The sequence below is a fragment of the Seriola lalandi genome, unplaced genomic scaffold (assembly GCF_002814215.2).
Source record: "Seriola lalandi dorsalis isolate HSWRI2012SDOR001 ecotype SW California unplaced genomic scaffold, Sedor1 jcf7180002054474, whole genome shotgun sequence".
Taxonomy (NCBI): Eukaryota; Metazoa; Chordata; class Actinopteri; order Carangiformes; family Carangidae; genus Seriola; species Seriola lalandi.
The window spans coordinates 973220-997777 of record NW_019525027.1 but is presented as its reverse complement, the minus strand read 5'-3'; the positions used below and the strand labels follow the sequence as shown (position 1 = coordinate 997777).

Here is a 24558-nt window from a genome sequence, read left to right as displayed (position 1 = left end):
GATGCAGTTGAGGTGACACCTACAGCACACAAAGCATGACTGGTCTGTTCCGTGACATTTATAAATGCTGCTGAGGTATAATATGAAATGTATTCAGATATAAATTGAGTTTTGTTTACTGAGAATGCTGCCTTTTGTTCTGTATATAAGGCACTGTCATAAGGTCATGCTTATCTGAGGGGATCTCTGTTTACAAATATCATTGTATTGCTGTTGCACTTAAAAATAATAAAAAAAATACATTACATTACAATCACAGCATCTTTCTACCATATGTGATTTTAAGTTACATCAGCTATGATTCAAAATCATTCATTCAAAACTTTTTCTGAATGGCTTGGATTGGTCAGACTTAAATATCATTTTGTCTCAATTCTTTCATGAATGAAACTTTCATTCAGTTAGAAAACCCCTACTGTCCTGTTGGCTGTGGGTTCAAAGGGTCAAGCAAACTGTGCTTTTAGTAACAGCCCAACCAGTGATGTCACAGCAGTTGCTTTCCTCTCTATCGGGTGCTCATGACAACTCTCACTCTGCGACCATAGGATTAATACGTAGTGTATAATTGATTTGTGCTTTATGAAAACCTACAGTTTGATTTTACTCATCACTTACACAGAGATTTCAATGTACTGAAGATGTTTGTCTTGCAATACAAATATTCTCAAAGCACTGTGTTAGAGCTGCAAAAATAAGAAAGAAAGAAGCTAACGGTAACATTACCAACTTCCTGTCCGGACCCTTCCTAACCAGGCCACATCAGAGGGCACCACCAGTGCTCCTGAGCATAGTAAGCATAGTTCATTAGTGTCTCACCACCAGCTCCTGCTGAGGATTGACAGTCAACCACAGCTAGATTAAACTTACCCATACACACAAATCAAGGCTGTCTGAACTTCCATCAGAGGCAAAGCATTTCTGTATGACTCTGCATCTCCTACATAGTACATTTGTGAAATACAAAAACTACAGAAGCTATCGTTTCCTTTTCAGCTTATGTTCATGAATCAATGCAGGATGTAGTGATTCTAAAAAATACACTATATGCTCTTATTGTGGTACAGCAAAACACTCAAACAACATGTAGTATGTATTTTGGAAACTTAAGCCTGTGTGTGCAGGAGCCTCTCCCGCTCTGGGTCATCTAATGGGGCATCGTCTCACTTCCATTTCCAGGAGAATGTCCTCGCTCTCCTCCATTTCTGCTCCTTGTTGCACAGCACGGTTTCAACACCTCTGACCACAGTTTTGACCACGATTTTTTGTTACTTGGCTGAAGAGGATGGAACAGATTGACTCGAGTCTAATGAAAAAGTCTTCACCTCTGACTCATCTCTCTTTATACTGGTGGTCAGGTCAGGCAGGAGCCAAACGTACAGTGGAGCAGAATCTGACGCTGCGTGTGTGTGTGTGTGTGTGTGTGTGTGTGTGTGTGTGTGTGTGTGTGTTAACCAAGCAGCTCAGACCCACTCAATAAGCTTCTATAAGACTGACTCATACACACAAAGGGCAGAGTGTTTTCTACCCCTGTACTGGAAAAGTAAATCAGAGAGGGGTCTGACATCGGGGGCTGACTTCTAAAACAGACTCTACCATTCAAAGCAGAAACCAGCAGAAACCAACTTTAGGTTTCCCAGCCACACTGACGCATCCAAAGTTCCCCCTATTATTTGCAATTAAAACCATTTAACAGCCAACAAGATTCTTATGGAATAAGACAGTCAAATTGAAGGCTGGCAACAAGCAAGATCCTGCTGGCAGAGGCGACAAATTTAGCAGCCTCAGCCAAAATCTACTGGAATTCAGTTGTGGCTGAGTGAAAGGAGGCAGAAGCTTTATTTGTCTTAAATTCATAATGCGACCAGGGCTGCAACTAAGAGCTATTTTCACTGTGGATTCATTATAGCCATTTTCAATCATTTAAAGTTCAATCATAAAAACTTTTAGAGACACATTTTCAGTAGCAAAAATCATATCCAAGAAAAAACTGGAAGCATTGCTAGACTGAACTCGCAACTGGGACATTTGGTAGGAGGAAAACAGTTGACCTGCTGGAAAAGATTAATGAATTAATTGTTTGGTCAATAAATGTCAAAAAAGAAAGTTCATTGTAAGCCCAGGATGATGTCTTCGAATTTCATATTTTGTTTACCTGACAGCTCAAAAAGGAAAATATTTAAATGTATTAATTATTAATGATGGCTACAAAGAAAAAACAAACAAAATAAATATTCACATTAAAAAGGCTGGAACCTGCCTTTTTGCTTTGAAAAATCACTTTACTCGAAACGATAAGTTGTTACCTATCGATTTTTTTGTCAACCAGCTAACTTTTTCAGGGCTAAATGCAATACTCAGTTTGTGTCTTTTTGCCTCTCTGCTTAAAGATCACGGTCAGCTAGGGAGCAGCACCCCAGGAGCTCCAGGGACAATTCATCAGTATCCATTTGCTGACACAGGGTTCAAATCTGCGTCATCTGGTTTAAAGACACCATCATTGACCACTTCCATAAACGTGAGAGACACAACTGAATGTGGAGTGATTAAAAATTACAAATAAGCTATAGGAGTTTGGTACAGCATTAAAAAGAAATTTCCGTAACAATTGTAACCATAACACACACACTGTCACGTTTTCCCTCCAGCACGACAGTTATTCAAGCTGAACACACCAGCTGTCAAAGAGGAGAGGGGTGGGTGACTCATCTCCTTCCACAAACACACACAATTGTCAGTTTCACATTTACAGGCTTAGAAATACTACAGTAGCAGCAGCAACAACACTTGTGACCTTGTGAGTCTTCAGTGCAACAGGCCTGCTCAGCAGCAGTGTCATATTCTCCTCAGAGAGCACTGGGTCTGTGCAGCCACACTGAGGCTTCAGGGCCTTTACTGGTCTAAACATCCTGGATGCTAAGAGGAAAGATGCTACTCTGTCCGGATGCTGCGCTCGTCGCAGCATCTCTCAGCGGATACCCAAACTGAAGGACTCGGCTCACATCCCAAATAACCGGTTCATACATCAGAGACAAGTAACAACACTAATGTGAAAGACTAAGAAGGTCGTGTGGATGCACAGGTTTGAGCTAAAGCCAAATATTATGGTTTAAAAGCGCAAAATCAGAGCCTCCATGATGGCTGGCACCGCCTTTGCATCATCCCAACCCCCTAGCTTCCAGTGGGAGGGGGTGATGTAAAATATGAAGGCCCGGGAGGAGATGATATCTTGTTTTGGTGAACAAACGAGCTGACAAATGACCAAGAAAAGATGAATAAACCTCAGTTTTGTTTCACGTATGTGTATGAGAAGGAGGGCTGTGAGAAAAACGAGGCGACTTGTCGCGTCTGTTAACGTTGTCTTATTGTCGGCTGCACCCATTTCAGCGCTGACCTAGCATCTGTATTTAAATACATCTCCCTGCCTGTCACACCGACATGTTTTATCAACATGTTTCAGAACCATTTTCATTCATTTAAAGCCGTCACCACCAAGCTTGCTATAATGTAAAGAAAGGGACGTTTTTCCATATCGAAAATCAAACTCTCAATGTATTCGTTGAAAAATAACATGAACATTTGAAGGCATTGTGAAAGACGCTAAACCCGCGACTAGTACATTATTTAGCCGATATGCTAACACCCAGCTGTATACGTATAAATGTACACTTGTTTTACCTTTGTGTACAGCTCCGACGCTGCCATGACGGTTACTCGCTACGTCCTTTCTCCAATCTGGGCTAAAACTCCGGCAGGTCTCCGCTCTGCACGGGACTCGGTGTGTGTGCTCATGAAGCGGGGGGAGAAATCCTTGGTTGCTGCAGGGACTCAAGGTGAAGATGTGTCTCTTGTCGCCATCATAACCTGGAGGGCTTGAGGCTGCTGAGGTTTCAGTGTCTCACTTTGCATTCTGGGTATGATGGATGAAATGATTCAGCCAAACACATAGGGCTGCTGCTGCTGCTGCCGTCGCCTGGAAACCTGCGCCCCCAGGTGGCCAAGGGTTCATAGTACACCAACAAAAAAAAAAAGATTTTTGTTCTCACGCCAGACAATATAGTTATTGAAAAAATAGGGATTAGACAGGAAAATTCTATATCATGTGTTTTTCTTTTCCTTTAAAACAATGCTTCAATATGAATCACATAGCGTAAAACATACTGTATTTCATATAGTTGTCTTTTATAGCTGGGGAGTGCTGCTGCAAACTCCACCTTCTACTGAATAAATATAAATAAACCTTTAATTCTAAAAAATAAAACTGTAATTCACCAAGGCCCTCAGCTTTGGGGCCCTACAATCGACATTATCGGTTTTTATTTTATTCATGGGGATTATCTGGGTTTATAAAAGAATACAATAACAATATCCGAGAAATATAAATGTGTTTCTGTCCACTTGGCAATTGTAATTCTGTGTACATGCATAGTCTAAGTTTTTCACTGTGGCGAACTGGATGAGTATATTGCAGCTACAATGTCCATGTAAAAGAAAGCATTGTGAAGCTCACAGTAAGATGTTCAATTTTTACTTTTGTCTGTCAGAGGTGTGAGGCTTTTCACCAGATATTTTTGATACTTTATTGCTACATGTATTGGGGTTTTGTTACGGAAAAAAATACTAAATCTAAATCTAAAAAAACCCAGTCTTAGTGTCTCTGACTATAGGGCTGGGTTGCCTCTGACTGGAGTTCAGATTTTTGTACATCCTTTTGTCAACAAAACTTGTTAGTTTACCACATAATGGAATAAATAATCAACATGTCTGCTATATTGTCTTGGACTAACTCTAATGGAAAGTTTGTCCTCACCCAAGTTTTCAAAGCATGGGGGAAAAAAAGATACAGATGAACACAATAAACGACACGCTAATTAAACATTTGTGCAAAACTATTTTATTTACAAAACAAAATGGCACAAAGTGGCAGCAGGGCAGCCACATACATGCACAGCTCAGACGGATGTAGTGCTAGCTTAGATTTACCACATCGCAGGTAAACTTCATCCAGTCAGCAAGGACCCTGGAAAAGCACTACACAGGGCCGAGGACAATTTTAAGATAAAACTACTTTAACTTATGAGTATAGGTTTTTTTTCCCAAATTAGAACACAATCCATTACACTCTTTGTTCCCAGTGCCAACTTCTGCTCCCAGTACATTTTTTAACAATAGCTTTCTACTCACACAGCACAAAGACTGGTCCCTACTGACAAGAGTTTAGCTTTCAGGTCCTGTATACTCCACTACCTTCTTCTAGCACGGCAATGCCTCATTCATGACAACTTGGAACTAGAAACTGTGACCCAAGGAGAAGACTGTGTCATCCCCTGAGGCCGAAATGCATGGCACACCATAAATACAGTGCAAACTCTCCACATTACACTTCATGTTGAAGCCAACAACGGCATCCCCTCCTCTTTCGCACTTGAAAGAAGTTCTTAGTTTCAAGACGTCTTGAATGAACTATTTACCTGCCACCCAGAGCTTTTATGTTGCAACCGAGCTTTCCAGCATCTGTTTAGATGTCTGTTCAGTGCACCTTAATGAATTCAAATGAAGCTCTGTGAGGTTTGCCTTTGGGAGCCCTGCGTCACACATGCAGGCTTCACTGTGTGGTCCTTTAGTATGGCTTCCCCCGTGTTTCACAATCAAAGCATTAACAAAACTGAGCATGGCCTCTGGATTACTATACTCAGTCCATCACTCAAGCATATTGACAGCATAATTTAGAATAAGGACATACAGTGAATTATACAAATCTGCTGTTAAACGTTCTAAAAGGCTGATGTCTGCCCCTGTGCCAAACAAAAGCATGCGTATTACACACACACACACACACACACACACACACACACTCACACACACACACACACACACACACACACTCACACATATCCAAACTGTGGAATCCTGATGTCTATACCAAAGCCCTTCAACCACACAAGATGCAGCTTCTGCTTCACGCCCCTCTCTTCAGCCAGTAAACACCGTGGTATCGATCGTCCATCAGTCGTACAGAAGAGTCACAGTCCGCTCGTCACACTCACACTTGGATGTCCTGTCTTTCAGTGTATCTTACATTGAAGTAATGAGAAAATAAAAAGGAACATGGAAAGGAAACATTGACAGAAGGGCAGTCAGTCTGGGGGAGTAGCGAGGGACAAAAACAAGGACAGGAGGCAGTAGAGACAGGGCCAAGTAGGGTGAAACTAAAATAAACAGGAATTGAAGGTATCAGCTAGCCAGTTCACTGGCTGCCAGGTGTAGGTTCTTGTTCGATGGGGTCCAGGCTGTTGGGGAAGGGGCGGAGGCTGGGGACAGGTGGTACTGTAAGGGGGTGGGAGAGGTAATGTTACAGCTCTGAGACTTGAGTGGAAAGGGTTAGGGCTGGGAGATGCTGCAGGGGATGTTGAGGCTGCGTGTGCATCAGCCTGCCAGTTTACTGGCCACCAGAGAGGGTTTCCTCTGTGGCAGGTCCTGGGGGGTGGGGATGTGGTCCCCTGTGATCTCGGTCTTCTCTGGTGCAGCTGTTGGCAACTGTTTGTTCTTTATCTTCGCTTTAGCCATGTTGTAGTCGCCTGAGTCAAAGTACTTTTGCTGTGGAGAGACATAAAATTTAAATTTTTAACTACAAAAAATGCACTTCCACCACTAAATAATGCAACATTCAATGTTAGAAATATTTCAGATATTCTAATTACATTGTAAACAGAAATTAATTATATCTTCAGTATACAGCGTATAAAGGTTTGATGATATTTTATGCCTATTTTTATAGACTTGCCTAGCTAATATTAACTATATGATAAAGGGAACAAATGCCAAAAATTATGATCTAGCTATAAAAAGGTACCCTGTGGAGTGTCTGATGACTAGTCGTGGTGTGGAGCAATGTTTTTATGAGTGGACCTTGGACCAACCCAAGGATACACACAATGCGTTTTTGTGGGAAACACTTGAGGTAAACATCTGTTTGTTTATAAGAAAACTCCACAGGGCACTTTTAAGCTAAGGAATTTAAACTTGTTTGGCAAATGAATATATGCAGGGTTGTAATTATTATTTATCTAATTATTATTCTCTTTACTGGTAATGTCACTATTGTTTATTTCATTTATCAAATAACAATCCAGCACAAGTTATAAATTGCTTAATTAGTCTTACCAAGTTGAAAAATATTTAATTTTGATTATATGAAATATGATAAAAAGTGCTCATTGTAACGCTGTTACCAACACATGACTGGTTTAGTTTGTTTGTTTGTTTTACCTGATAAATGACTTAATATTTGCCAGTAAAGAAATCAATTAATCATCTTATCATTTCAGCACTCTTGAGTGTGAAGACAAAACTTCTGTTTTCAATGAATAAGTTGGTTTTTAAATTACTTTAATTATGGATTATTCATTTGATTACTTAGTATCGCTAAATATCAAAATGGAATCAATAATCAATAATGGAAAGTGTCCATCACAAATTATTACTAGAACGTAAAGTGATGACTTCAAATTTCCTGTTTTCCCTGACCAGCGGGCAAAGGCTTAACAATGTCATGAAAACAGAGAAAAACCCTCACATTTGAGAGGCTGCAACCACCAAGTATTTGTAGGCATTTTAACTTGATAAATGAACAGTCAGTTATCATGATTGTCCACTAATCTTCTGTCAATGTACTAATCATTCCAGTATCACATTATAAGACAGGTTAAAACATATGGAGACAACCCTAACCCTAGTTGGCAGTGTATGATGTACATCTAGCTAAACCTAACACAGTCTAAAACAACATCCCTGCAATAAATACTGTCGTCATGAAGGCTATAAAGTTCAGGTTTTGTTGAAACGGTTGAGTGGTGTTGACTCAATCTTGTGGTCATTTTGGAAACTGTAGCTTGTTGTATTGTTGATGTGTATTGTGTTGTACTTAGAAGCATTTCTAAAATTTAGTCTGTTCTCATTGATATAAGTGGTGTGCTTTGAAAAAGGCTAGTAAGTTATTTTATTAAAAAGCATTAGTTTAGATATACCCAGTAACCTGGTAACTGAGTGTAAGTGCAGTGTTACTAACCACAAATGACAGTGGGTTCAAAGCCTGCCCTCAAGTGAGGCCTGAAAGTTTAGGAGACAAACACAAGAGTTAACTCACCCCCTTTTGGAGGCGTTTGCGAAGCAGATCAGAGCCTCCAGGTTTATTTCCTAAATTTGGGTATCTGGCCTTCAGTTTAGCCTCCTCCGCCTTCTCAGGGCTGATCACTTTGTCCTGAACCTCCTGAAAAAAGCAGAAGTATGAGGCATTGAGATGACAGTGAAACTTCTTTCTCAAAAACCACATAGTTACTTGCACAACAAGAGAGTACATTGGCCAGATACCTCCAGGCCCCCACTGAAATATTTGCCTTCTGATGGCACTGCGGTATGGAGATAATCTCACTGTTCACATTAGACCTTTACAAACGTATGCACACATTTCTGAAAAATATCTGGGTTAAAATGGTTTACTGTAGATATTTAACATAAGCTGATCAACATTAGCAAGAGTGTTTAAATAGTCACCTGCCAGGTTCAAATTACCGCTACTGCTACCATGGCTGTGTGGGTTCACTGGGCTGGGCGGCCGGTGGGGATTAACGCTGACCGTTAAATTCGCTGCTAAAACTGCTTGTTGTGTACGTTACACACAGCTGAGATGATAGCACTTAAGCAGCACGCAAAACTGCGGTAGTTCAGTGTCGCTGGGGATAATATTGCTCTAACCAGGCTTCACGCCACAGTGCAGAAATCGTTTGAGCTAACGTTAGCAGCTGAGCTAACTGTTGCCGATGATTTGCCAGTGTGTGAATGTCATGACAGTTAGCCTGGCGGATGGTGAGCTGCTAACATTAGCAAGCGGTACCTCTGACATTCACACTAACCATCCGAAACATTCGTTCTGTTAGCAACCTAAACATCTGGACAGATAGCCAGTAACGCAATGTCGTTACACAGTTTGACAAATAACACGGACTTGATAGTTGGCTTTGGTTGATATGTCAACAATAAGCGCGGGGCGAAGAAGCTAACGCTATATAACGTAGCATTAGCTATGACAAAGTCAGTGGTACTAATGCTGCTGTTCAACGTGCTAAAACGCTGCACACTTACCTTCTCGTCCACTGATGTCTCCTCTGCCGTCTGCGTTTCTTCGTTATCTCCCGACATTTCTAAATTATCGTGATCTCAGACCAGAGAATTGTTCACTAGTTGGACGACTGATCCACAGATCCCCCTGCTCTGACTTTCTGTACCCATACAACTGCCGCTGAGGAGCGCTCACTCCCGCACAAGAAATACTACGTCACATGCGGAGACACCACGCGCGCTCACGTTCGGGCACTCCTGTAGTGCACCCGCACACAGTGGTGGGATCGGATTTACGTTGCATAATGTACCGATCAGCTGTTAGACTCATGTGCTGTAAAGCAAATCCAAGTTTCAGTCAAATAATCCCAAGATCTCGAAGATGGTGAATGCTGCACTGATTAACGCAAGTTCAGTTCATTTCCATTGTTTTCCATAGAAACATGTTTCTTCGTGCAGTGTGTTCGTGGCAAAGACTGACTACTATGCTGTTTCTTTGCTCTAAACTGTGCCAAATTACTAAGGGACTAAGCAGCAGAGCATACACGTGTCAAACAGACACTTAAGGGACAACAGAGCCACAGGCTGTCACCATGCAAAAAATAAATGATGCATACAAATGTGGTGAGGCTGTGCAGATGCACTTAAGAGCCCAGGGACCACCATGCTAAATGACCACCAATCCACCGCTTACTTTAAGCTTTGAGTGCTAAACTGACAGGAGTACTCACCTACTGTTGTCAGTTACTGTAGACTGCTGTGCGGTTAGCTGTTCCAGGTGTTACACCCTGTAGTTTGCTATGTCAAGCTGCACCACCCAGCATTAAGAGCCAGGGAATATGTCAGAGCTGTGCTGCACAAGATCACTGTTTATAGGTGTGAACACTTATAAACACCATTGATGGATACAGTCTTCCTAATAAAAGAATGTTTACCCACATTTTGCCTTAGTATTTTAGGCAATCATTAGCCATGATAAATGTGTTCAGGATCTGCCAGCACACATATGCGGTTGATGAGGGGTTTCCTCAGTATTTCTCCACTACAGAGTAAATTATGGTAATAAAAACCGACTGTTCTATACCATTTGTTTTTAATTGAAATACTGCCTGTGGATAAATCATTATGGTTGCACCCTTAAGATTGACCCTGCTGCTACCACCATATAATTGCAAAATTGTTGCGAAAATAGTTTTTCTTGATAAATCATAATTTCTTCATAGAGTCAAACCAGAATGGGTGGAGTATATTAAAGTTTGAGAAGTATATACTGTCATTTAGAAATACACAGAGCCACAATAAGTCTGTGCCACAGCTCAGTTTCTTTATTACTGTACCACTTTTCAAATAATTAAAAATTTATTCAAATGTATTTAAAATGATTTATGGGAAGGCTGACATTTCACACCTGCTCGTGCTGGCTGTCTGTAGATTTTTTTTTTTTTAAACTTTAGTAGTCCTTTTGTAATTGAAATACTTAATCTATACTTTCTTTAACATAATCTACGTGTAATACTTTATGATGTATCTGAACAGGCCTGAAAAACATTTATGGTGGTATTTTGCAGAACTAGTATACAGTCAGGGACTACTGGCCAATGCTTGAATTGAGGACATCAGAAGAAAATGTCACATCCCACACATAATCCCTGCCATGTACGAAGAGTTTGGAAATGTCATGATTCCTCATTTGTACTTTTCTCACTTCTTTGAGTTTTAAATCAGTGAGATTATTATTTGCACAGAGTGGGTGGGATATTTGGATGTTTCATTTCTGAATAGCAGCATAAGTCCCTTGTGTTCTGTTGTTTCCACCCCACCCCACTTCTCCCCAACCCATTATATGACTGTATGGAGATGTAATGGTAGAACAGGAAGAATGCTGGGAAAATTAAAAACACAAAGAGACAGACCAGATTTCAAGTTTGCTTTAGAAGATATATAGATATATTTTTTCAGATTTGAATATTAATGTCAAAAATACATACTATGATATACAGTTTGCACTACATCATCTTAGCATGACGGACGTCACAAGTAGTAACTGAAATATTAATTTAAATATTAAATAAACTGATGATAAGTAAACTGAAAGTGAATGTGTAAACACTAAACTAAGGTTACTTTTTCTATTGCGACACTTCCAATAAAGTGGTTCTGTAACAGTACAAAAGTATTAGAATATTACTATTTTCTGTTTCATTTCCAGTTATAATGAGAAAAAAAATCCACAGTGCACTTCTGATGTTCTGCTGTGATGCTTTCAGTTGAATCGAGCTTGATTGCTTGTTCGACTTCGTTAGTGGTCCATGCTATGTTTTTTTCTTTTGGACAAGGGGACGACGTTGCAGGACAGTCTGCCACCCCAGTTCACCCTCTTCCATATGCACACCCTCTGCTCCGGGCTCAGGAATCACAGGGTCAAAGCTGAGTTCACCATCAGTTCAATCAATCTAATATTCAAGGATTTAATACAAATTCTTTTACCATTAAAAGGGCCTTGTATCGCATTTATGAAAAAAAAACTAATTGAAATTTTAACACTTATTTATTATGTCAAGTAAAAGTCCAATTAACATTTTGATCTGAGTAAACAGGAGTAAACTTGTTGAGATAATTTAACAGTCTAACTGCTTCTGCAGACAATCACTGGTCTCTTCTCTCCTGCCAGACGCTGGAGGGGATGCACACAACAGCAGGAAAAATCACTACCTATCAAATCTGACAAGGCCTTCTTAACCAGGAGAACAGGATCTGAAGCATACCCCATAACCTTTGACCCCTCTCTGATCCAAAATCGTGCACTTAACAGGGAACAAGGTTTCATTTCTGACCAGTCTCCCAGGCTCCTAGCCTCCCTTTGTCAGTTCCGGGTGACAAAAGGGATGAAATTTAAGATTTTGGGCACAGGCCAGGTGAGTCTTGTTGGCTGCCGTCCTTAAACCTCTTCTCTTTTCCAATACTAGCCACAGCCTAATGGGCTGAGCAAGAATCCATCGCTGGCATCGAGGTGTGATTGAAGCTTCAGTAGTGGCCTGCCCGGTGGGGGAGGGAGGGAAGGAGTCAGGCCTCAGCAACGGGGAGAGAACGGTGGGTCAATGGGAGATTCTGTGAAGGACTGGAGCTCATAGGCAGCACCGCTGTCCACCTCCATGGACTTCCTGGAAAACAGCAGACGGATGTCCCTATGGAGGTAGATCTTCCCAGACTTAGAGCTCTGGAACCTGGTTGAGATAGAAGAAGAAGACAAAAAAAACAAACAAACAAACAAGGAGGATGAATAAGGGAAGGGAATCGTAATTGCTGCTGGGTAGAGACAAAATGTTATTTCACCTCAGATGCACGAGGTAGCGCAAGGTGCGTCCCTGGCCCAAGGTCAGGGGCTTCCTGCTGGTCTGATTGTTTGTGTCACGGCGGACGGGAACGGAGAAGGTCCTCTGGCGTAGGAAGGTCTGGTGTCCAGCTGGCATGGCTCGTAGGTCGTACATCACAACAAACATCTTTACCACTGTCTTGTTAGGGTTGAATAAGGTCTGAGTGATATAACCAGAGAGCATGGCAGGATTTAGACAGGTTTCTAACTCTTTGTGACCTCACTTCATCAGATTTAAATAATCTATAAAGACATAACAGTTACCTTATATGCTTTGAAAAATTCATAAAATGAACATCACACTGCACATATGATTTGGATAATTTAATTAGAGTTAAAGGAAAACACCTTTAATTTCATAAGTATAATCACCACAAATGAATAAAACCTAACCTTGAGACTGTATGTAATATATTAAAGCTTCCCCGTAAATCTCTAAATCTCTCTCTATCTCCTTTATAACCACTAGGGGTCTCCCTCTCTTTTGGTCTCTTGGCGTAATCTGCTCTTTGTTCTTGGACATTTGTCCACCATGATACAAATATTTCATAGCATTTCTACATTTGCAGAAAAAATGAAGTTTCCTCACCACTTGAATGGTTCCTGATGGAGGTACACGGTAGCCCCTTTTTCCCAGGGACTCCAGGTTTATCACACCCTGTGAGAAAACATCATGTCACAAGCAGGCATAGAATAGTTGTACCAGTCAGTTGCAGATATGGCTTTCAGCCCACGGCTCAGTCATGCAGGCTAGGAAAGGAAAACTACAGTATTGATTGATTGAAAAAAACATCATCTCACCATATATGGTGAGGGAGCGTTGTCATCAGAGACACTGTAGAATGACACATCCACAGGTAAGGTCAGGTGACTGGGGCAGAAGGACCCGCTGGCTCCAACCTCTGCTGTGAAACCCTCCACTGTCCCTAAAGGCTCCAGGCGGTAGTTCAGCACACACTCCTGGAGAAACAGAGTTCAGTTTTACACATTCATTATTTTATTCCACTCATGACCCAACACATCTACAATTTTCACTTTGACCTTTGGCTTTTTCATCAAGGACAGAAACTCAGTTTTTCAACCAGTGAGCAAAATTACCGGGTAAAACAGAAAATACAAACATATCAGGCAAGATGTACAAGCTACTATAGTATGGCTGGTCCCTGTTTTCCACCTTCAAGAGGAGTGACAGCCAAATTGATTCCCTTTGTGGCCATTCTGTCGGCACAGAATGGCACGAGTGAAACTGAGCTATTCATGACTATGGAGAAAGACAAATGATTCTGAGGGTGTTTGTGAATTATACCTCAAAATTTCCCAGCAGACTGAGACTGGCAGGTGGAGCACTGGCGCTGAACAGCTGCTGTGACTCATCTGTGTACCCCTCTCTCTTTGGACACACCCTGAAGGGATAAAAAACACACACCTGATCAGCTTGTTTTCAGTGTGTGATGTGTGAAAGAGCATCTTGAGGTGCTTGCATGACAAGCATTCCTGGCACGCCTGAATAGACCTGTGTCCTGGGTGAGACTGAATGATCTCAGACTGAAGTTTGTGTGTAAACAAAAGTAATATCAGCCAATATCTTAAAAAGTTTGCTATTCTGACCAAACTGAAGGAACCAGCAGAAAAAAATCTAATTTGTGTTTGTTGGTCACACATTGACATCTTTAGGTCAAATATGTATTAATCAAGCAATTTATTTATTGTTATTAGACCAAAAACAAGAAAATCGTGCACAGAAACATGACAAATATTGACCAGAATCTGTCCCGTGGTTGAAATGAACTTTCAACCCTGAATGCCAAACACTTGAAACATCTGCTTTATCAAAAGCAGCACTGAGCTGCCACCCACATCTGCTGTGTGTAGGCAGTGCCATGAAGCGCTGTGTATGTACAGCCAGTTCAGTTCTGTCTGCCATTTTAAGCTGAATGTGTGTGATTCTAGATACAGTCACAGTACAGCAGAGCTTCAGCAGGTGGCAGCGTGAGAAGAATAGTCAGCAGAACAGGACTGACCCTAACCTTACCACTCAGAACAACGCTCTTATTGTCTTTTCAACACACAAACAATACTTCTATATCTTATTGTTGGTCCAAGGATATGTTGGTTTCAGAGGGTTTGAATGTGGTTAACTGTAGCAAATGTTTTCTCTAATATACAGTAGATCCTTTATAATTCAGGCTGTTATGTAAAAAAAAACAAAACAAAAAAAAAACCTCTAATAGTAATAATTTATATTTAAACACAACAAAATTCAATCAAATATTAGCGTTTTGCTTGCTTTCAGTTACACATAGTAACAGCTGAAATACTGCAAAGTGAGAAGAACAAGCAGGTTTTCGAATGATGATAAACAGTATGAGTAACTGGATCCAGATGGTACTATAATCAACAGATGATGTGGGAGGTAACTGTAAAACAAAAAAAAAATCTTTGTCCTTTAAGAGTGATTAAAACTGCATTAATCCTGTCAAACTGCCCTGACCTTCTCCTCATGGACAAACTGAGCTGCAGTCTGGTAACTACAGTAACAGAGATCCCTGGTGAGAAAATGTGTACCTTTTCCCAGAGGCCCAAGGCAAACCCTTACAGCCAGCCAGAGAGGTGTTCAGGTCAAAGTAGCCTGTTTGAGTTTTCCTCTGAGGAACCTGCAGCAGACACATAATACATGATTAACCAAGAGAAACTGTCCCATTATCGCAGGTTAAAGCTTTTTCTTTTTGAAAGTAGGACTGTCAAATTGAAAATGTTAAAATCACAGGAAAGAAGTTTTCAATGAAGGGAAAAATACATATCCCATTCATTCAAAATATTAACATATAACTATATTTTATGTCTGTGAACATACTGTATGTGGACCTGTGTGTTGGTGAAACTGTGAGACCAAGAGTTGTGTGTGAGCACATTTTAGTGTTTACATGTGTGAGTGAGACAGATCAGAGGACAGGAAACTGTGATCGAGGAGTATGGTAATCTAACAAAGTCAGTGCAACAACTTACTCTGGCTGATGAGGCACAGATGAGTCACGTGCTTTACCCGCCTACATGTGTGTGTGTGTGTTTGGGTGTGTACATTAACCCCAGCTAACTACTCAGTAGCCCCACGGCAATAAAAGCCGCTGCCAGATATTCAAAGTCTCTTTATGACAAACATTCACAGGACTCCTTCTTAAACTGATGAAAGTTCTGTGAGTAATACTGCAGATGGCCTGAAGTAAAGGGAAGTGAGTGTGGTGTTATGACAAACACAACTGCATGGACACTGACTACGACTATTAATCATGGCTAAGCAATTGAGTGTGTGCTGTAAGCCTGTATGTGAAGGTGTCATTTTAACAAATGTACAAAGCAGAAAGTGATAATTACTGTGAAGCCATGTGTGTGACTGTGTGTGTGTGTGTGTGTGTGTGTGTGTGTGTGTGTGTGTGTGTCTTACAGGGCTGGAGAGCAGTGGCAGGCCAGTGCAGGGATGGAAGGCCTTGGTTGCTGTGGCGTCTAATGAGTGGCGATTCTGTTTCTTCCAGCTGTTGCAGGGGCGCAGAGGGGAGGGGCTGTGAGCACGCTGGAACACAGAGAGGGAGAGAGATTAAGATCAAGCTACAAGTAAACCGTAATCATCTGTATTTATTAAATCATATTCTGGTAGATCATATGCCATTTTTATCACCACAAAAAAATGCCTTCTCATGAAATTAAAGGAATAGTTTGATATTCTGGGAAATACAACGATACAACATTGATGTCAATGTTTAAAAATCACTGACACATCCTATCTTGTTTGTTTAATCCATAACAAAAAAAGTGCAGAAATGACAAGCAGAGTTTTACAAGAGATTATGTGTCAGACATGCCATGGCTGGTAGCATAACTTAAAAGTAATGCAGTTAAACCAAGCCAACTTTAAGCAGGAATATGGCGTGACAGCTGGGACAATTGTAGATTACTTATTGGGTGATCACTCAAAAGCATATGGACGATCAATACTCGCTAAGATGAGAAGTCCCTTACCAGTACAGTAGGAGGGGGAGTCATGTCGGGACTGGAGGTGCTGGAGCATCTAGACTCCGAGGGTGCCTGGTTCTCATCCTGAAGGGCAGAGGCCTGGGCTTGTCCGCAGTTCTGCATCTGCATCTGGGACTGAGGCTGAGGCTGAGGCTTGCTGTGGTTGTGGCTTATGTTACAGTTCATGGCTGGGCTGGCATCATTGCAAGTCCAACTAAAAATCTGGGCATTCCTTGGGCTGTTTTCGAGGACGGGGGAGGCAGAGGGGATTTCATGGCTGCTGGCTGTCCTGACTCTGAGCTTTTCCTGTGGGGGAGTTCGTAAACGCTGACCAGCCAGGGTGTGGGACTGGCCTCTGAATGAGGGTTCTTCAAGTGTAAAATGAGCACCATTTTGGGCCCTGGGAGAATGGCATTCGGTCCCCAGATCAGCTCGGGGCTTGTCTGTGCAAACGGGCGCATGTGTGGCAGCGGTGTGCGTACTGCCTCTGTGAGGTTCGTGGCTGGGTATGTGGCCGTTGGTATAGCCGTTGGTGGCAGTGTGTGAGGCTTGTGGGATGTGTGTTGAGTGCGAGTATGTGCGGACCGTGTGAGTGACTGTTGTTGTGTGCGTGTGGTGCAGAGGGCTGCTGCTTCTGCTGTGCCTGGGCGACAGAGAGGGGACAGACAGTCTCTCCTGGATGAGTCTAGTGATGTCTTGTACTGCCTGGGCAATTAGGGAGCTGTCTCTCTCCCTCTCCCTGTCTCTCTCTTTCTCTCGGTCTCTCACCCTCTCTCCATTCTTCTCCTCCTCTCTGTCTTTCGTCTCAGTCATTCTCAGCTTCCTGCAGGCCGCAGGTTTAGGGGAGGAGCTCTCCCGTTTGCTGAAAGAAGTGTCAGTCACGGGTGTGTTGAAGGGGCTGGGCCACACACGTCCCACAGACTCATAGGGCGGTATCTCGGGCTCTTTGGTCTTACTGGCAGTTATGTCGTCATGGTTACTGCCCCACATGGCTTTGGGAGGGTTGTCAGAAGCAAAAAGGCCAGGAGGAATTGGCGGTGCTGTGGGGTCGCAGAAGTTGAGCCTCTGTGCGATGCGGGCGATAACTTCCTGTCTCTCCTGCAGCAGGGAGCCAATCAGGGGGTTTGTTTCACTTGCAGTAGGCCTCGGGGAGGGGCAGCGGGGTGGCTCAGCCAAGGAAAAATTCTTAAAAGCTCTCAGTGGCTCAGGGATGGGTCCCTTTGACTTATCACTGCTGTTGGTGCCAGACCCATAGTCCTCTACTGCGGGGTCAGATGAACCATTAAGGGCTGAGTACAACCACTTCCCTGCTTTACTTGTGGAAAGTGGAGAGGTGGAGCGGGAGGGTGTGGGGGAGTGGGAGGATTTATGGAACAGTGGTGAACCCTGACGTTGGGGGATGTTGACCTGCGGAAGCTCTCCGTTCTGATACGCATGGTTTTCACCAGGCTCCTGGCTCTTCTTGCTGTAGGAAGGTGGCACAGCAGTGTGAGGGAGGCTATTAATGGGGATGTTGTTGATGGGAAGATTAGGAATGGGTAATCCATTGAGGAGAAGGCCAGACATGGAGTTGGAACTCTTGCTGTATATGTTAGAGTTGTGAAGGAGGTTGTCTTTGCTGGGGTCCTGGCTCTTTTTGAGGGTGGGCAGGCCACCATGGCTGTTGAAGTTTGGGTTTAGGCTAGGGGTCTTGCTGTAAAGCGGAGGCAGGCCAGTATGGATGCTGCAGGCTAGGGTAGGGTAGGTAGGTTGTCGGGGGAGTGACTGGACACGAACCTGCAGTGCAACACTCTGGGATACATTGGGGACAGGGAAAATGTGCTCTGAAGGCGGCTGGGAGAATTGCCACACCAACTCTTCATCAGCAGCACTGATCCTGTTTGACAGAGAGGGATTGAATAAACAGACCATTGTTCATGCTTACATCTTAAAATATGTAAGTATTATCAGAGCCTCCAGTGATTCAGCTTCACTTCCTGTAATTCACAAACAGCACAGTGCACATAGATTTACACCTACCTATAAACTCTAAAATAACCCAACTCTAGGTCAAGTTTCCTGCAGCTTTAATAATCTGGTCCAACAGCCTGAGTGAAAATCCTTCAGCCCACCAGTGTCTTGAGTGAGTGCTATGTCTGACCTGTACAGGATGTTTCTGGGGACAATGCCATGGGAGGCACTGAGCCAGGCGCTGAGCTGGGAAAAGAAGACGTAGGAGCGAACAGCCAACAGCAGGGTCTTCTCCTCAATGAAACGATCACCGCTTCTATTAAAAACACAGTGGTGGAAATGAGCCAGTATGTCAGGTTAATGAGAACACAGTTCAGTAATATATGTGTGTGTGTGTGTTTTTGTCAGGCACAGTGTCCCCTGTTCCTACACATTTGAGTAGGAAAGTGGGCCAAAATCAGGCTAATTAACCCTCTGAGTGCCAAGTGTATTATCTAGTTTGTTTTTTTTTGTTTTATTATCATTTTATTTCATATTATATTTTCATTTTAACATTTTAAGCCTTCACTTTATGAACGTCTTCGGATCTGTTGGAAGGTAATACTCATAAATCTATGTAATTTTACACATTTGCAATGCCATGAATTATAGCTAAAACCTGCACTGAATTTTGAATGTACTGAACACACAGTGGGGATTTCACAGCTCCAAGAATTCCAATGTGCATGTAGTCTTTATCAGTGCAAATGGCAAATAATGACAACTGAACTCGAAGAACTCTATGGATGTTTTTCACGGACCAGGTCTGTCTGTGCAAGCATCTCTCTGTGCATGAAGTTAAATTACATGAACAAAATATGGGAAAAACATTAGCTGAGGAAACTGAAGACAGAAAAGGATGAATGGAGGAGGCACCAGAAATACAACATACTGTATTTCTTTCAAACTGCAAACTTATATGTTGGTCAGAACACTGAGCACAGCTCATACAGTATAAATATGAACTGTGCAACCTCACCATGACCAAGATAGTGAGATAAGTGTGTGGCTTGTGTGTGTGTGTGTGTGTGTGTGTGTGTGTGTGTGTGTGTGTGTGTGCGTGTGCGTGTGCGTGGGTCTTACTGTCTTGGAACTGGCTGCAGGGTCCATCTCTCCAGCAACAAAGCATCTTGTTTAATGACCGGGTCACTGATGGGGTCACTCGGGGGGCACTCATCACCATAGCAACAGTCTGGCAAGAGCATGACCTCGATCATGATGGGGATGCTGTTCCTCCAAAGCAGAATCACCTCCGAACGGGTTCGCCTTGCCTGCCGACACTGGACACACACACACACACACACACACACACCCGCAGACAAAGGTTGAGGGTTAGGGTTCATTAGTGAATGTCAACACAGGGACCTTGACATTTAGGGGCAAAGCAGATGTGACTCAATGGAACCTCACCTAAAGCTCAGTCTCTCAGTGATTTTATTTAGGTCGCATCTCAGTACAATATTAAAATCTTTTCAACATGGAAATTTACTATATATATATACGATATTCTATATAGCTGTTGCAATGAAAAAAGGAACGTAAACTGAGTGGCCAGTTTATTAGGTACACCTAATTAAAACTAATGCAGTCTAACACAATAGTCCTGCAATAAATCCTTGCATTCATTAAGTATAGATTGTCCAGTTTTTGTCAGAACCAAGCAGCAACATCGAAGGCTGAAAAATGAAGCCATCATGGAAGTCCCAAAAAACTGCAGTTCCTCGAATGACCACTTGAGGCTGGCTCCAAAAGTGAGTCAATCTCCCCAGACTGTTAAAATTCTCATGTTAAAATGTCCAACTTTAGAGCAGAAATAAACATGTTTACAGGCTGGTACAGGAAACGGTTTTGGTCTCTTTAGTCAATGTCCCTTATCATGACAACTGTACCGGGGGTGTGTGTGTGTGTGTGTGTGTGTATTTTTCTATAACTCCCCTGGTACATTTGCATAATTGAAGGTCGTGGCTGCTTCGAGAGACAGGTGGGTGCTGTCACAGTTGCCTTGTTGTTCAGTGTCTAGCAGTTAACTGTCTGCTCGGCGTCACTGCAGCTAATTCGAGCCACGAACGCGACCTCTCATCGGTGTTTGTGGCGTTGACGCCTTTTGGAGGATTTTTCATGCAAATATCGAACAGATAATATGGCTTGTTGAGATGTTCATTGACTAACAAAACATAAAAGGAAGTTTGTGCTCCTGTATTTTGAGGTGAGGTAAATTCTAGTATTTTTTTATTTATCTGTTAGCACTAATTAGCAGGTATCTGTGTCTGTACTCACCATACTTGGCTTGTTAGCTTTGCCCATTAACTAGCAGAAAGCCAGAAAATGAATTAGCCTTGGGTTAGCTTTTGAGCAAGACATCCAGACACCCTGCTGTGCCAACGACGCTAAAAGCAGCGTGTGCTTGCCAATATATATTTTTTATTTATAAAGCTGGCATGCACCAAAGTGTGGAGCACACTCCCCACCTCTTTGCCCACTTTTGTATTAGCCAGGAGTTAGGCAGAGTCAGGTACTGCCATGACGTTGGTGGAGCAGCCCACTCTGAGCTTCAAAACTCCTCTTTAGAAACCTGTGGGTGACGTCTAGGAGGCTACGTCCATCTTTATATACAGTCTATGGTTAGAATTGTTTCAAGGAGATGTGGATTCAACTTTATTGTCATTTCAGAGGCTTTAGTTTGTTGCTGAACTGTATTTCATTTTAAACATTCAGATCAGTGAAGGTTGGATACTTAGTTCCAGCTATGTTGTTAAAATTATAGAAAATATGTAATTATTACTAACATCTCCAATAAAGAATACATCAAATGTGCATCCTGTTTTGGGCCTCACTTAACGCTCATGACTTTAATGACGCAAATGAAGCAGCAACAACCTCTAGTAAAACTAGAAGAGACTGGCTTCTGTTCACGCTTACTAGAGAGAAGACAAGAGAGACTGTGTACACAGATGTGTGTTCACATGTGCTACCTGGGGCAGTTTGTCACTGCATTCGTGCTTGTGAAGAGGCGGCATGGCCGACTGGGCCGGCGGACAGTGCAGCCCCTCGGTCCTGCCCTTCACAGAATATTCTGGTGTCCTTCCCTCTGTGATAAGTAAGGTCAGGAACACCAGGAACTCCTCCGCATCATACTCGAAAAATTCCTCCGTTGCATCTAAACAAGGCAGAGAAAAAGAAGGTCAGCATATTCTTTTGCTTCAGACCTAGAGAGAAAACAAGGATCCAACTTGAGGCTCTGCTGGGTGTGAATTTTCCCCTCCTGTGACTGATGTTGGGGAAATAGAAATGCAATTAGAAAATAACCTGTATTGCCACAATAAACACATGAATGCCTGAATGTCATTGTTTAGGTTTCTGTTTAAGTGCATGTGGCTATTTAACTTTGGCTAGAAAAGCTTGTTTAGAGAAGGGGTGTGGGGGAAGGCAGCGGATGACAAGTTTTCTAGTTTGACTGCTTCAAAGGAATATATTTAGACCTTCCATGTCAGCTGAGCTCAGGGGTGAAGCCACACACTGTCTGTTCTCTCTTATACAGCACTAACACAAACACACACTCACCAACACACAAACACACACCAGCACAGACAGCACTGATATTAACATCATTCACACTCACTGACAAAAATTGTACAAACAAAAACTCACCTCGATACATGAGGACAATACAGGACAGAAATAATTAAGTTATGCTGCACTACCCAGTTCTCCACCAGTTTTGGTAGGGTGGGGTTGGACAGGGCTGACAGGACAGAGTAGGGCTGAATCGTCACTGTTGACGAATAGAGTATTCCCCTCCGACACTGTTCAAATTAGCAGTTACACAGAAGTGGAAAGACTACTGATAGGGACAACAACTGAATTTATTGTGTCTTTTCTACAAGGGTCTGATGGGGGCTGTTGTGTATTAGGTCACCAGTCAAATGCTACTAATCTGCGGCTGTGGCTCATGTGTTTGTCTACTGCCACAGCAACATTAACCAAACCCTGATCTGTTTGTGTTATAATTGACGCTAAGATCTAAACTGGGATATTTTTAGCAGAGGGTTGAGGAGCCTGTCTTGGCTGTCTATCTCTTGTACTCCTCCAGAGAAAACTCCCAGAATCCCGCAGGAGGTCAGCTGATACACAGCAGCGCTGAGAATTGCAACTTTCTTTCTTCACAGCACGCAAGCAAACACACTGCTGTACAGAAGCTGCCTGGCTGACAATCTCAAACCCCCCCCCCCCTCCTGCCTTCATTTAAATTGGAGTCACGACTACATGCTTTTTTAATTTTTTTGATAATTTTGGTCCTCAGGTCCCCTACAAGAACACATACACATGCACACACCCTGTCTTCCTCCCATCAGAGCAGGGCTGGCTAGAACAGTGTCCCTCTCAGCTGGCTCTGCAGAAGTGTGAGCTATAAGCTGCTGCTGTGTGTGTGTGTGTGTGTGTGTGTGTGTGTGTGTCTGTATTGCTGCCAGCCAGCCAGTCACGCACATTCCTCTCAGGGAACTCCTCCTACATGCCTTTGAGCTGCTGCTGCACGTGGAGAGAGGCGCACTCCAACACAAAACATGACGAAGGAGGGAGGGGATGAAGGGGGTCTGTTAGCCAGCTGTAGGCTGAATACGTGCAGGGTGAAAGAGATGGAGAGGGAGGCTATATTCAGGGACAATCTCCTCTTCTATATGGGCCGGAATGGGAAACAAAGGGAGAGACCAACAGCAAGAGAGCGAAAGACAGCGAGGGACAGGAGAGAGGGAGTAATATACAACAAAGGTCAAGATTCAAGGTCACAGGGTTTATTTCCTGAGCCTTTACGTGATGGTTGGCTTGAATGTACTGGATTACAGTCGAGGACTTGGGTTAAGGTACAAACCCAGTCTGTACTGGGAAAGGAAGATGCTGTCATTGGATTTGGGCTAAAGGTACACTTTGTGAGGGAGGCAAGGAGCAAAAGAGGAAGGAAGCATGGATGGATGAAGGGAGGGAAGTAAAAGAGTGATTAATGGAGCAAGGGGAAAACAGCCTCTGAGGAATGGTGTGCTACCCTAACCCCCCTTACACATGCACACACACACACGCACACACAGAGACCCAATCATGTGTGCACATTGGGTGTCAGATTGCTGCTTTCTAGGAAAACCAAACCCAGGAACACATACATTTAAAAACACGACCAACAGGACAAAAACACACATGAACACCAACAAACAGAGGCACAGTGACAAACAAACTCACCATCACCAAAACACATGAACCCACTGAAGACACACAAAACACACAGACACACACAGCAACATACACACATGTGCAGCACAGGACAAAGGACTAGTGATGGCGGATTTAGTTAAGGGGCCCACCCTGTGTACGCATAGATGAGAGCTGTCATTCTTTAGGGCGTCATGCCTGAATAGAACATTCCTATGAAGCACAGGACAAAGAAACACAGCCTAAATGGAGACTTGAAAGTGATCAGGATGCAGAACGACACAAAAAAAGCCAGAGAAGGAAAAAAAACTTTTCACAGATATGAAAGAAGAGAGGTACACTTAACATATGACTTAAAATGATAAAAAAAACAAAATGATTATCAAGGGGAAGAAAAACAGAGGAGTTGTTGTTTCAGCCTGATGCAGGACGCTAAACTCGTTACGGGCAGATCACCTCCCTTTAATCCTGCCTTTGGTACAAATTTGGGAATTTATGTAACAATCCACGTTGTTTACCAATCAAGCCTTACAAGCGGGGTTCAATGTTCAATCCTTCCTTTTCCTCGCCCTCCTCCCCCTCTCCCTCCTCCCTTTCCCACTGGACCGTGACAGATTCATTCCTGCCCCTCCACCTCTTTAAATGTGAAATCCGTCTCTCATCAATTTATGTTTGAACGTTTGAATTCATGTGTTTGTGAGACATCTCTCCTTGCTCTCCTCTCTTTCTCTACTAGTCCCCTTGCATTCAGTTAGAGAAGTACCAGAGCAGCTACTAGCACTACTTAAGAAATACAAACAGAAAACATTTCAATCATCAACATAATCAGATTTAAGTCCGGTGTTTAAATAAGAAGCTTTGGTGATACATCCTCC

At 42.7% G+C, this 24558-nt stretch overlaps 3 protein-coding genes across 3 annotated transcripts in view; all 3 read right to left on the bottom strand.

Moving 5' to 3' along the window:
* myo5aa (myosin VAa) overlaps positions 1-3897 on the bottom strand; it is a 53099-nt gene extending 49202 nt beyond the window's left edge. The window contains exon 1 of the mRNA XM_087175531.1: positions 3676-3897. Within this exon, the coding sequence (XP_087031657.1) occupies positions 3676-3702 (27 nt within the window). The 5' untranslated portion in view covers positions 3703-3897. The remainder of the gene's footprint in view (positions 1-3675) is intronic.
* Positions 3898-4868: 971 nt separating this feature from the next.
* arpp19a (cAMP-regulated phosphoprotein 19a) lies at positions 4869-9323 on the bottom strand. Its single transcript, XM_023412017.1, has 3 exons — positions 9139-9323; positions 8144-8266; positions 4869-6594 (listed from the first exon to the last, which is right to left on the bottom strand). Exons 1-3 carry the CDS (start codon positions 9193-9195, stop codon positions 6424-6426), a joined length of 351 nt encoding a protein of 116 aa, XP_023267785.1. The 5' UTR covers positions 9196-9323; the 3' UTR covers positions 4869-6423.
* Positions 9324-11038: 1715 nt separating this feature from the next.
* Positions 11039-24558, bottom strand: part of atosa (atos homolog A) — a 30053-nt gene continuing 16533 nt past the window's right edge. The window contains exons 2-12 of the mRNA XM_023411958.2: positions 21457-21641; positions 19568-19764; positions 18636-18761; positions 16502-18371; positions 15930-16055; positions 15053-15141; positions 13794-13890; positions 13289-13447; positions 13077-13145; positions 12448-12647; positions 11039-12338 (exon numbers count right to left, since the gene is read on the bottom strand). Coding sequence (XP_023267726.1) covers positions 12185-12338; positions 12448-12647; positions 13077-13145; positions 13289-13447; positions 13794-13890; positions 15053-15141; positions 15930-16055; positions 16502-18371; positions 18636-18761; positions 19568-19764; positions 21457-21641 — 3272 coding nt within the window. The 3' untranslated portion in view covers positions 11039-12184. The remainder of the gene's footprint in view (positions 12339-12447; positions 12648-13076; positions 13146-13288; positions 13448-13793; positions 13891-15052; positions 15142-15929; positions 16056-16501; positions 18372-18635; positions 18762-19567; positions 19765-21456; positions 21642-24558) is intronic.

What these genes read in the sequence shown, in the direction of transcription:
- arpp19a (XM_023412017.1), bottom strand. Translation starts at nt 9,195, where the DNA reads ATGTCGGGAGATAACGAAGAAACGCAGACGGCAGAGGAGACATCAGTG. An exon ending in AGACATCAGTGGACGAGAAG is followed by an intron (nt 8,267 to 9,138) that starts GTAAGTGTGCAG and finishes TGCTTTTTTCAG; the next exon opens with GAGGTTCAGGACAAAGTGAT. An exon ending in GCAAACGCCTCCAAAAGGGG is followed by an intron (nt 6,595 to 8,143) that starts GTGAGTTAACTC and finishes GTCTCTCCACAG; the next exon opens with CAAAAGTACTTTGACTCAGG.